General features: G+C 42.7%; 1 protein-coding gene across 3 annotated transcripts in view; it reads right to left on the bottom strand.

Moving 5' to 3' along the window:
- Positions 1-11486, bottom strand: part of PDXK (pyridoxal kinase) — an 82017-nt gene extending 70531 nt beyond the window's left edge. For all 3 annotated transcript variants that reach the window (XM_061627533.1, XM_061627532.1, XM_061627531.1), the window contains exon 1: positions 10695-11486. In XM_061627533.1, coding sequence (XP_061483517.1) covers positions 10695-10784 — 90 coding nt within the window. In that variant the 5' untranslated portion in view covers positions 10785-11486. The remainder of the gene's footprint in view (positions 1-10694) is intronic.
- Between the last annotated feature and the right edge of the window lie 1535 nt (positions 11487-13021).

Genomic DNA, 13021 nt, shown 5'->3' on the forward strand with positions numbered 1-13021 from the left:
GGGACTAAGCCCCATACAACTCAACAGGACTTACTTCTGAGCAGTTTGGATTGAGCTGCTGGTAAAGCTTGACTAGGGAGCCTTTGCAAAGAGATCCACATTTAAGCAGGGTTGGCAACCCTGCCTGGAATGCCCTGCCCTTATCTTTTAATGTGGCTGCTCCAAACTTCTTTACAGATTTGACCCTTCACTTCACAAAGAGGTCTGAGAAATGAGTGAGAGTAAGAAGATTCTTATCCTTTCTGTCTACCCTGTGGGCTGCTATAAACTCACTTTGACAGCCAACCCAATTCCAGTGAGTAATAGACAGAGAGAAAACAGGCAGCAGCTTGGGAACAACAACTGTAGCCACACTTTCAAATATGTGAATTCTCTTTTACCACTATTGGGCAAGAAACAAACTGCCATGCAACCCACAAGGTGCATCATCAGTGGGTTTTAGGGGGTTGAGCTGAGCACATTCAACCACTGCTGTTGCTTCTATGGATGTAAGGGAGTGAGGTTAAAGGTAAATGAAATGCAAACAGAAAATGAAAAACAAAAGACAGTGATGCTTTCCTAAATGCAATACCATACCAAACACAAGATTCCTATGAGTAAGGCAGACAACTTAGCATCCCACAACCAGTCAGGATTCATAACTGAAAACCAAAACTAAAAAAATCCTGGTGTGGCAGCCACTCAGTTAATGCAGAATGCTGGAGCATGATTGCTGACATGAGTGAGATCCTATCAGCACATAATACCTCTGCTCTGAAATCTGCATTGGTTGCTGATTTGCTACCAGGCCAAGTTCAAGCTGTGCTTTCCATGTTATGGGTGCCACATAGTACTTGTTCTGCTCTTGTAAGAAATCAGTCCTGTAAAGTGGCAGCATTTTGGATACTCTGTTCATAGGGTTTTCGTGGTAAGAGGTATTCAGAGGTGGTTTACTATTGCCTTCCTCTGACTTTGGACACATATCATACTTTGTACACATAATGAGAAGACATGATTCATTAGAAAAGACAATACAGAAAAGAGTAGAAAAAGAGGAAGACCAAAAAAAAGAGATGGATTGATTCCATAAAGGAAGCCACAGACCTGAACTTACAAGATCTGAACAGGGTGGTTCATGTCAGATGCTACTGGAGGTCACTGATTCATAGGGTCACCATAAGTCAAAATTGACTTGAAGGCACATAACAACGAAGTGGCAACACCTACGCTTTGGAACTCCTTGCCTATTGACATTAGGCAAGCGCTCCTTTTCAGCACCTGCTAAAATCATTTTTCTTTAGGCAAGCCTATCCACGCATGTAAAAGCGATTGTGTTTTTAAATCTGTTTTTAACTCATTGTTGGTTTTATTAATTTGAATGTTTTTCAATACGTCTTTGTTTTTGCCAATAATTTTATTGTTTTAATTCTTTCTGTAAACCGCTTTGAGATTTTTTACAATAAAGCAGTATATAACTATTGTAAATAAAATACATAAATAATTTTTGGAGTCACAGCTTTTAAAAATGTTTTTAAATAAGTTTTGTTTTAATATATTTTAAAGTCTGTTTTTATGCTTTTTAAAGTGTTTTAGAGCTTTTGTTTGGCACCCTGGCAAAATAAATAAATAAACTTCATTCACCCAACCCAAAATTCAGAATCATGCCACTTTAAGCTGTTTTGCAACTGTTTATACTTGTTTTATGGTTATTGGTTTTTAAAGGGATTTATTTCTTATTGTGAGCTGCCTTGGTTTCCAATCACCAACCCTACCTCACAGGATTGTTGGAAAGACTCCATACACACACACACTTGTAAAAATACACCCCATATAATAGTTTATTGTCAAACCAGTTGGTCATTGCAGAACATTTTTTAAAAAGATCAGTATTAGTTTCCTACATAATTAAAAGTGTGATACCTAGATAAACCCTGCCTAATTGCTTTAAAAATTGGATTGGAGAGAGAGGGAAAGATTAACAACACAAACACAATTCTTTGTTATGTTTACTCAGAAGTCCCATTTATTTACAGCACAATCCTAACCATGTCTACTCAAAAGTAAGTCCTAATGAATTCAATGGGGTTTACTCCAGGTACATGGGATTAGCATTAAAAGCAAGTGTTGGATTAAATACTTTCATATTGCCAAGGTTTTCAAAGCACTGCCCTCTCCAACAGCCCAGGGTCAGCCTGAGGCACACAAGAGAAAAAAAACTTTAAGCCATATTCTTACTTATTACTGAAACTGAAGATCTGAAAACCACCATTTTCTGACGTTGCAATGAAGCCCAAGCACTGCCTGGGTCAACAAATCACAACCCTGGCTTCCCTTATTGGCTACAATCCTGAAAGGGCGGGGTTAGAGCCCCGGCTTGGGAAAGTTATTTTTTTGAACTACAGCTCCCATCAGTCCAATCCAGTGGCCATGCTGGCTGGGGCTGATGGGAGTTGTAGTTTTTAAAAAAGTAACTTTTCCAAGCTCTGCTAAGAGCTGCTATATACAGATCCATTAATAAACAGATTAAACAGTTGGAGGGGCTGTTGACGTTTTGGTGTATATCTCAGGAACCAGACAACCTAGAAACTTAATTTTTTTTTTAATTGAAGCAGAGAGTCTGGAGATTAAGGTATGTTAGCCAGAGACCCAGAGGGGATCCCCCCAAAACCAGAAACTCCCACTGAAAATCAGACACCTGGTAACCCTACTCCATCTTGCACCCCCTTATTGACTACACCTGGGGCAGGCTGCCCCCCTGCCCCCCCTTGGGACGCCACTGGGTGGTGGTGCTGCTCCTTGGCGTCGCCTGGGCAGGAAGGAAGGAGGGAGGGGAGGCAGCGAGCAGCAAGCAGAGGATGGCTGACTGGGAAAGGGCGGGCAGCCAGAGCCTTTGGCATATGCATGTGTGAATCACGCATGCGTGGCTGGGGGGGCTGCTGGAAAACCAGAGATCCACGTGTTTAAGGAGAATATGGCTGGAGACCGGAGACGGACCCCTTTTGCCAAAGACTCCGGCTGAAAACCGGAGATCTGGCAACCCTATTTGGGATGCCTCTGACCTGGCAATCCTATTTCTGGGTGATTTTTAGTTGATCAGAAAGAGTTTCCAATTGTTTAACAACACCAAGAACAAAACACAATTTTCCCACAAGAGTTAGACTGTTGCAATGAAAAAAGCTCATCAGGAGTGGCCTATTGTATAAAAGGATTGTGAGCTCAGTTCAGTTCTGGTATCAAAAACAAATTTCTAGCCTCAGAATCTGCCCACAGGCACCCTGTTCTTTCATTCTAACTGTAAGTCTTTTGCACCTCGCTCTCACTGGTAGTTCTTTGAATTCAGTGTTAAAAAATCACACAACCCTGAAGTCTGCCCACTTTGTTCTAAAGGAAAGGGGGATATATTTCGAGCTGAAAAAGGGCCCTGTGCTCCATGTTATTTTATTCCCACATTAAAAAATGTTTGCAAAAGCCTGATAGCAGCTCTTTTTCAACACTGCAAGCAAGCAGGAAAGTGAGGTAGTGGTGGCAGTGGTTCCTTCTCCTCACCACTGTTGCTGCCATCTGTTCATTATCTTAGAGAGCTGGTGTATGAGGTAGAAATCAAGCCATGGTGTGGAGGAGCAGGAGCCGCTATTAATGCCACAAGACTCCTCATTGGTTTTGTTGCAACACACTAACATGGCTACCCCTCTAAAAGTTAGTACTACCATCATAAATTATCTGTCTTCCACACTGTGAGGTTATGATCAAATTACCAGCGTGTTTAGCTACTTTATTACATTTGCATAAGCGTAAAATCAACTGCACAATTGCACCACGGTAGTATTCAAGCAAAATTGCTTTCAACTTTGCATTTTCCTCCAAATTGGGCAGGGCAAGGGCTGCATTTATTGTTAAAGGATGGGGATAGCTTGCCACTGCCTTGCATAAAAAAAACACTGAGGGAAGGATGTGACTTTTGTAGTCTTTTATTTGGAAGTCTAGGTAGGGTAAAAGGCGATATGGGCAAAGAAAATTTTATTTAGCATAAAATTAAAAGTTGGCCTTGTTACAATGGATACTTTTGTTTGCCATAGTGTAGTAAAGAAGCTAAACATGCTAGTAATTTGAACAATAACCTCATAGTTTGGAAGATTTTTGAAGTTTGCAATAGGGTTGCCAATGGCAGACATTGATTTTATTTTATACTTTTTGCTCAGTTGCCTGCGACCATGAACTGCTCACATTAGCAAAAACAATGAAGAATCTTTTGACGTTAGCAGTGGCTCCTGCTCCTCATCACCACTGCTTGCGTCACTTTTTAAAACCTCTTTATTACTGTTTTTGATTTTTAAAAGACCTTTCATGTCTTCTACAAATAGGAGTGAAACATCAGCATGACTCAGAATACTGAAACATCTTTCATTTGCAATTCAGGGCAATTTAGCCTACAGAGGTTCCACTGTTAAGACCACTTACCTCTGCCATCAGAAACAGCTGCCACTACAGAGGACAGACTAGCTTCACAGCTTCAACATTGCATCAGAGCATATACTGGCATGCTCTGACATCAGCTCCAACATTGACTTGCATGATGATTAGCCTCTGGTGGAAAGAGGGGGGGAAATTGTCTCCATATATGGAGACACTGATGCAGAGCAGATTTTGAAGCCATGTGGCCTTCAATGAATAAAAAGAATGGTCCTCAAAACCCACTTAAGTAATGAATCTTGCTTCATAGATAGCAAATGAAGCAAGTTCTTAATGGTAGTTCTTAAAGCAAGTTCTTTAGGTATCACTAGCTCTGCCTCCTTTCCATTCATAATTGCTACAGATGGCAAGGGTTGGGGCTGGCGAGATGCCCGAGTATCACTGACATTCAAGGTTGAAAGCAAAATATTGCAGAACTTGCTCATCAGAAAATATCTTTATCATTTACTCTATCGGTAATGCCTTTATTACTAGGAAAGGCTATTAAACTGAAGGAAAAGAGCATGTTTCTAGAAGGAAGTGATCCAAGTGGGTGAACTGGGAAGTCCCTGCTTGAAATCTGATCTCTGATGCAAACCTGCTAGGTAGTCGAAAGAATCTATTTGTGCCTCATATTTGCAATATGATAACAATTATTGTAAGGATTAACTAGACAACACCCGCAAAGCACTCTGAATACTTGCAATGTGCTATATAAATGCTTGTCCCTACATACATCCATTCTAGTAACTCTTTCTCCAAAGTACAATTCATCAATGTTAAGGTGGAGTTTGTTTTTACAAACAACTTTAAAATAAAACAAAACTGAGGTATTATGATGCTACTATGTGAAACACAATCTTACATGCGGTTATAAGCTGCCTTCTGCAAGGTTAGGCTATTTGCTTATCTTATTTGCAATAACCCAGTATTGTCTGCTCTGACTCTCCAGGGTGTCAAGCAGACATCTTCCACATCACTTGCTATCTAATCCTTTCTAAACTGGAAATGTCAGATTTAACCTGGGACCTTTGGCATGCAAAGCACATGTTTATTACTGAGTTATGCCCTCTCTCCTAAAAGGGGAATGAAAGTGGCCTGCATGGCATCACATTGTGAAAATACGGCTGTGTACATGTGTCGATCTCCTACAGTTGGGACTGCAAAAATACAATAGAGCTACATTGGGGTCAAATTTTCTGGGACTGGTTGAGAGTTTAGTAACAGGATGCATGCCATGGCATAGCCAGAAATTTGGTTTTAAATGGCTTAGAACCAGACTACCTTACCTACTACTTCCTTCCACATAAGCCTGCCCAGCCATCGAGATCTTCCTTGGAGGCCTTTCTTTGATCATCCTCACTTTTACAAGACAGATGGGAGGAAGACCGAAGAGAGGGTCTTGTGTATTCTCATGCCCCAACTATGAAACTCTCCTCCAAGGGAGGCTCACCTTGTATCCAGTCTGATGTCTTTTTGGTGCCAGGCGAGGGCCTTTTTTGTTTCCCCAGACCTTTTAGTTGCTGTGTTTATTTATAGAGCACTGTTTTAATCTGATCCACATTTCTGCTCTTTTTTATGTATTATCATTATTTTTTAAACTGTGTTAGTGGCTCTGAGAAGCTTTGGTCTAAAATAGTGGGGCATAAATCTCTTAAATAAATCAACTAACTTCAGCCCTTATGTATTTATTAAAACATTTTTAGCCCAGCTGAAAGACCCTCAAGGAGGGTAACCATACCAACAATAAAAACAATTAGAAAGTAATAGTAGCAGCATCACAAACCATCCCTACCAAAATAAACTCCAAACTGCAAAAACTAACACAGCCACAATAACATGCTAGAAGCAAAATATATAAATAGAGCAAAACAATCCTGAATGAATTTATCCCTCGCCCAAATGCCTATTGTAAAGGCAAGCCTTCACTGCTTGGCGAAAGTTATTGTAAAGCAACTATGAAGACCTCACTGGGAAGGGGACTCCATGGCTTCTTGCTACAACTGAAAAAGCCCTGTCTTGGTTCCTGCCCGCCAACCTTCAGGTGGTGCGAGGCAACTGCAGGGCTTCTGCTGCTGATCCGAGTGCATGCGTAGATTCATGGTGATTTCTTTCAAAATACCTGGGGGCACTCAGTCTACTCGTAGTGCCTCAACACTGCATCTAGTGACAACAACAATTTGTAACAGATCTTCACATTTATCCCCTAAATAACTGCTCAAGTATGACCGTCATTCTCTGTAGTGACAAATCAGTGCAAAAAATTCATGGCTGCAAAAATGGACTCCCCCGCCCTTAAATCTCTGGCATTTCCTGTCAGGCTTTCTGCTTCTGATTTCTATAAATCATCATAAATAAGAATGCATGCAATACCATTATTAACAACATGCTGATATTTAATTGGCACTATATCAGTGGCAATACTCAGAAATCACAGACAGAGAAACCATATCAGCAAGTTTTAAAACCCTTCTCCATGCTATCCTAGCTGCCTACAGAAATATTTTTTTTTACCTGGGAGCATTTCATCACGCAATCCTCCACCTGCATTTTAATGCAGTACAGTCCCAAAGGCGGTACAGAGTAATTCTTCTCAAAGACCAGATTAGCCCTAAATGGCTCTTAGCTCTGGCAACAAAACAAAAATGGTTCCTAGCTCTGACTGGGTTCCCACACACACACACACATATATATTGGGGAAGCCCGCAAGCAGGACCCAAGTGCGGAAAACTTCCCTGTACTGCGGCTTTCAGCAACTAGTATTTGGAAGCATACCACCTTTGACTATAGAACAGAGGCCTTGTGGTCGAGCACTACAGTGATTGGCATAGAAAACCAAAAAGGGGAGTTGGATGTATTAAGACACTAGGCTGATGTCGCAGTGCACTACTAATCCAAGTTGCCAATGCTAAGTAGCAAGTGAAAAGTGAAGCTTGTGCATAAAACTAGTTGCCAGTTGACACAAACCACAACTTGCTGTTTCTGGGGAAATGCAATTCCCACTCTACACCCTTGAGCTTCCATTACAAATGCGAGTGCATTATGCCCTATGCTTGCAAAAATGGAGACAGCAATTATTTTCTAGAGCCATCACTAATGACCAGTAACACAGGAATACAGAAATCTGCCTTATACTAGGTCAGACTGCCCACCAAGCCCACTATTGTTTCTATTCTGCCTGACACTGGCTCTCCAGCACAGATCTTTTACATCAATAGTTTTCAATCTTTTCAAACCTGTGACTCACTTTTAATCCAATTATGCATTTGGGGATCCATTTCTTCTTTTTTAACCATATATTTGTATGGTTAAATTGGAAGTGCTGCTGTTACAACCCAGCTTGGATTAGGCTGCGACTCAGTAGCAGGGCCCAACCTACCTCTTGAAGACCCCATGTTTTTGTTGTTGTTGTTATGTGCTTCCAAGTCGACTACGACTTATGGCGACCCTATGAATCAGTGACCTCCAAGAGCATCTGTCATGAACCACCCTGTTCAGATCTTGTAAGTTCAGGTCTGTGGCTTCCTTTATGGAATCAATCCATCTCCTGTTTGGCCTTCCTCTTTTCCTTTTTTAATTGGAAATTCAATCTGGGACCTTAGCACGCACAGCCTGTACGCTATGGTCCCTCCTCAGAAAAATATTTCCCTTCCACACCTGACCCTTTAAAAAAACTATCAAAAGCGAAGCCGTGAATGCACATTTAGATCTCTTTTGTGTTCACCTAACAGAGACAAAACTTGGAAGGACACACACCAGCAAACTGAATTACATTTCATAGCATTTCTAGGATACTCACAAATATAAAATAATCCCTTCACAGACTTACAGTGGCTAATAAAATGTTTAATCTTCACCATGGCAACTTTCTCCTGGTGATGTTTCATCAGGTTCCTGGTTTAGGATGAATTCCAGAAGAGTACCTCTATTGGTTTGCAGCAGTAAAATGAGAAAGTGTTACAGTACCATAGACACCAACTGCTGATTTTGCTATCATAGTCAAGAACTTAATTCAACAGGTGGACCAAGGCAAGCATTATGAAGTGAAAGCAAGAGAAAACATAATCATTTGGGATCTCTATTATGGATTTTTCCCTACTGAATTTTGTGGTAGTAGCTCTTTCCTTTTTGTCACTCTGTTCCAGCTGAAATAGTAGCACTATACAGATGATGATAGGTGACTGTACAGAATATTTAAAATGTATAAATGGTGACAATTGGCTATATCAAACAAGCATTTTATATTAAGCAATGTTTTTCAAGGTCCTTTGGTACAAAGATCTAAAAGCTCTTCATGCTTTTTAAGGCTACAGTCCTATGCATATTTACCTGGGAATACGCCTCACTAAACACACGGTGACTTACTTCTGAATAAACATGTACAGCAGTGGTTCCCAAACTTTTTTCCCCTTGGACCACTTGCAAATTGCTCTGGGTCTTGGCGGGCCATTTAATGATTTTTCTGCCTGTTGTAGCAACTGTAACATGCTGTTCTAGATGCTGTATGATTTTTAACTGTCTTTTTATTGCTTCTTTTTTCCTTATATATTTTATTTTATTGTATTACAATTTGGATTCCGTAGAATTCAAGTTGTAGTACAGTAAAATAAGAGAAATAAAAGAAGCACTAAAAAGATTAAAAATCAATGTATTATTAAATGTGATGGATGTGTTGTCTCCCATCTTCAACCACAAATCCAAAGACATGCCACAGACCACCTGAATGAAGCTTGTGGACCAGTTTGGGAACCCCGATGTATAGGAATGCATCTTCAATGTTTTAAAATTGCTGTTTCATATATCGGGAAATGTAGATAATCAAATAAAAGTTTATCCTTTCCCTGTAACACAAGAAGTCTGGAACAACGGCAGGCTATATAACCCAAACATCCACCCTTGGTATGTGCTTTAGCCTTGAGTTCTCTATGTGCAATGGCCCCACTGACCTGCATTCATCTGAATAAATTCTTTTGGGAATAGGGTTACTCATTTATCTTCTGTGGCTCTGAAACAGTATATTTGGTGTGGTGAAAAAAAATCATTACCTACATCTAACCTTACGCATAAAAAAACTTTGGAAATCACATATGACAGTCAGAAACTGCATTTTTTCAGAGCTATTTTAGGAAGCATAATTATGCAACATTTGAAAATGATTTAAAGGTACATTCTAAAACATGCTGGATAGCACCTAAAGATCAAAACATCCTGATCTTTACCTGGAACCAAGGTATCCTTCAAAATGAAGTTTTATTTCACTTAAAACATTGCCTGAACACCCACTGTTAACAGTACAAGTTTATTGTTGTTTTTCCACACTTTGCATTCTTGTTGGGGATATATAGTCACACCTGCTGGCACCTTTATCCTAAGCATCTTATGAATACGCCATTAAGATCAACAATACAACTACTAGATTAGAATGGGTCAGTTAACATAGACAACATAAACCAACAACAGCGGAAGGATTGTTAAAATACTTTATTCTGTAATTTTTGAACTGTGGCTCTTGGAACGATCACTCGTTGCAATCAGGGGAGCTGCGCGATCAATCTTGGCAATCCTTTAAGATCAGTAATACGGAAAACAACAATAAACTCAATTCATTTTACATGGGTAAGGAACTGTCATTATGGCCAGACAATGGGGCCACTTTCGAAGCCCTACAGGCACAAGGGCCCTTTTGTTTTTCTCCGAACATATTTCTTTGACCCTCACCCGGCAGTCCATTTCCATTTTTCTACTTGGCAGGCGCTGCTTAGATCAGGAACTGGCCTGAAGGCAGTCACAGCAAAAAGCTAAAAACACACGATACCGAACAACCACACCATCTCCAAAGAACAGGAGCTTTCTCCGCCCTCTCTCTCCTTGCATAGTTCCCTGAGCAGTGATTTGCACCGGCCTGTGCGTCAGCTCAGCAGCGGCGTCGGCTTCCCTAAGCGCGAGGCCGCCTTTGCAAAGCCTCGCCTAGAGAAAGTGAGAACCGAGGGAAGGAGAGTCTCTGCACGCATCAATCCGACAGCTCCCTCTAGGCTGGGAAAGGCGAACCGGGCACTCCAGTGAGCAACCAGGGCCACTCAAGGGGTGTCATACCGCAGGGCACGCGGCACCCGCCGCGGAAGCTAGAGCAGAGGCTCCCTGCGCTTCTCAGGGCTGTGCACAGCAAAGCCGTGACACAGCCTGGAGACAGGAGGAAGAGCCACCTGCCGCCACCTCCCTCGGGCTTGCCCTTTAGATCTGTCGTACAGACACACACTCGCGCCTACCTGCAGGGGGAAAGTCGCTGCCCTGTTGCCCACGTAGCCGCGCACGACATGGCTCTGAATGGAAAGCACCCTGCACTCCTCCTCCTCCATGCCTGCTCACCCGGGCGGCTGAGCGAGCCGGGCAGCTGCGCGCTCTTGACCCAGGCGAGCTCGGAAGCCGAACCGAGCGCGCGGCAGCTCAAGCTGGGCACGAAAGAAGTAGGGCGACCCGGACCTGGCGGCGGCGGCTCAAGCACAGCCACCCCAGCAGCAGGGCGGCCAAGGACACCGGGGAAGAGCAGGAGCCCCAGCAAAAGCGGCAGGGGAAGGGAGGGGGAAAGAAGTCAGGCGATCGGTGCAGACACCTAAAAGTCTCTTCTTACATCATCGATGAGACTGAGCGGGCAGCAGCTCCCGCGAAAGCAATTTAAAGGCACCCACACACGCCGCCCAGCCGGCAGCAACGAGCCTGCTGCTGCCTCCGTATGTCACGCTGGGGAGGGGGAGGGAGAAGAGGAGGGGGAAGCGCCGGCTAACCCTTCGCCGGCGTGCCCAGTCAGTCGCCCACGTGCACCGTCTTCTACGCCCGTGCGATTGCCCGGGGGGGGTAGGAGTAGAAAAGCTGCACGCGGAAACACCCCCGATGCGGCCCAACGAGTCAACCTTCTTCAGTCACGGCACCTGCCGGACTTGGGCGCTGTCCATAAGAAACAGCCACAGAGTCAGAACCCCAAAGGAGTCTTGTGGCACGCGCCCCACCTGACAAAGACTTTAACACATTTGTTGTGCCTTAATAATGGCCTCTCGTGGGATGGAGACCCGCTTCATTTTAAAGGTTATCAGGGCGCGCGCGCGTGCACACACACATACAGAACTGTGGGTCATTAAGGCGCTTTGGTGGTCTTTTTGTAACAGACGAACTGGGCTATCTCCTTTGGGATTTATCTTTGATCAGTGATTAACAGTGGAGGCTCACCGATCCCGACTGGTCACATATACTCTTTCAATGACACACAGCAAGGAGTGGCCAGTCTCCCTCCCCTATATAATCAAAAGCACCTAAAATGGCCAGCAACAGGACACAAGCAGCCACTGATCAATAGTAGGAATAATCTCACACTGGACTGATCTTTCACTCCTCTTCTTACCTAAATACATATTCAGATTCTAAAAAGAACATGCAGAAACAGTGGATACTTCCACAGCAGGTGGGCACCAAAAGAGGTATATAGCAAAATCACAAGCAATTTGCATACCAATTAGAGGAACAGCAAATGCACTCATTCACAAATGTGTTATTTAGTTACAAAGGTGCACAATATCATCATTAGGACAAATAAACAAAAATAGTTCTTCACTGAAGGCAAAAAATAATGTATGGGATTCATTGTTGCAAGATATGGTGATACCATTAGCTTAGAAATATTTAGAATTAAAACAAATGGATATATGAGTGTTACACAAACAGCAAACTCGTTCTCAAAGTCTTGAACCTTACATAGCCGAAACAACACTACCCTTGCAGAAGAGAGAGGTATCAGTAGGTTTCAGGGGGGGGAGGAAATGACCCCAAAGTTTGCAGGAGTAGAAAGCTGAAAGAGAGAACTAAGGGATGGGAGCACTTCACACTGCAATATGTTGTTGCAGGTCCCACTTGTTAACGTTTGTTGGTCATGGTATGAAATATAGCCTCGGTGTTGAGAAAAAGAGTCATTCATTCATTGGCGAGCACTCGTGGCCGAGTAAGATTGTCTTCCAGGGTAAGGTCTCTAACAGTGGGTCCATAAGTGACTGTGAAGGCCAATTCTGGATCCACACAGCCTCCCACAGTGAGGACATAGGTTTCCAGATGGAAGATGGTGACAATGAGGATTTGCTTGACGTGCCTTCCACTTAGCTCGTTTGTCCCTTTCACCCTGTACTTGTGCTTCTTCAAAGTCCATAGCACCTTTGATAATGGCCAACCTCCAATTGAGACGCTCATGGGCCAAGACTTCCCAGTTCTCAATGCTTTTGTTACATTTTTTTACATTAGCTTTGAGAACATCTTTAAACCTCTTTTGCTGTCCACCGATATTCCATTTTCCATCCTTAAGTTGGAAGTAAAGTACAGTAGGGCCCTGCTTATATGGGTGGTTCCATTCCGGACCCCCGCCGTAAAGCGGAAATCACCGTAAGGTGGAACCCCATTAACTATAATGGGGCGCTGTGATGTTCCTGTATTAATGTATATATGGTAAGTGCTGTTTGTATAGAAGATATGTGGTAAGTGGTAAGTGGTAAGAGAAGAATTATTCGTTGGTCCAAAAGGAGTGCCTAGTGGTCATGTGGGGACTGAGCAAGTTGTG

Source organism: Rhineura floridana, chromosome 5 (assembly GCF_030035675.1).
Source record: "Rhineura floridana isolate rRhiFlo1 chromosome 5, rRhiFlo1.hap2, whole genome shotgun sequence".
Taxonomy (NCBI): domain Eukaryota; kingdom Metazoa; phylum Chordata; class Lepidosauria; order Squamata; family Rhineuridae; genus Rhineura; species Rhineura floridana.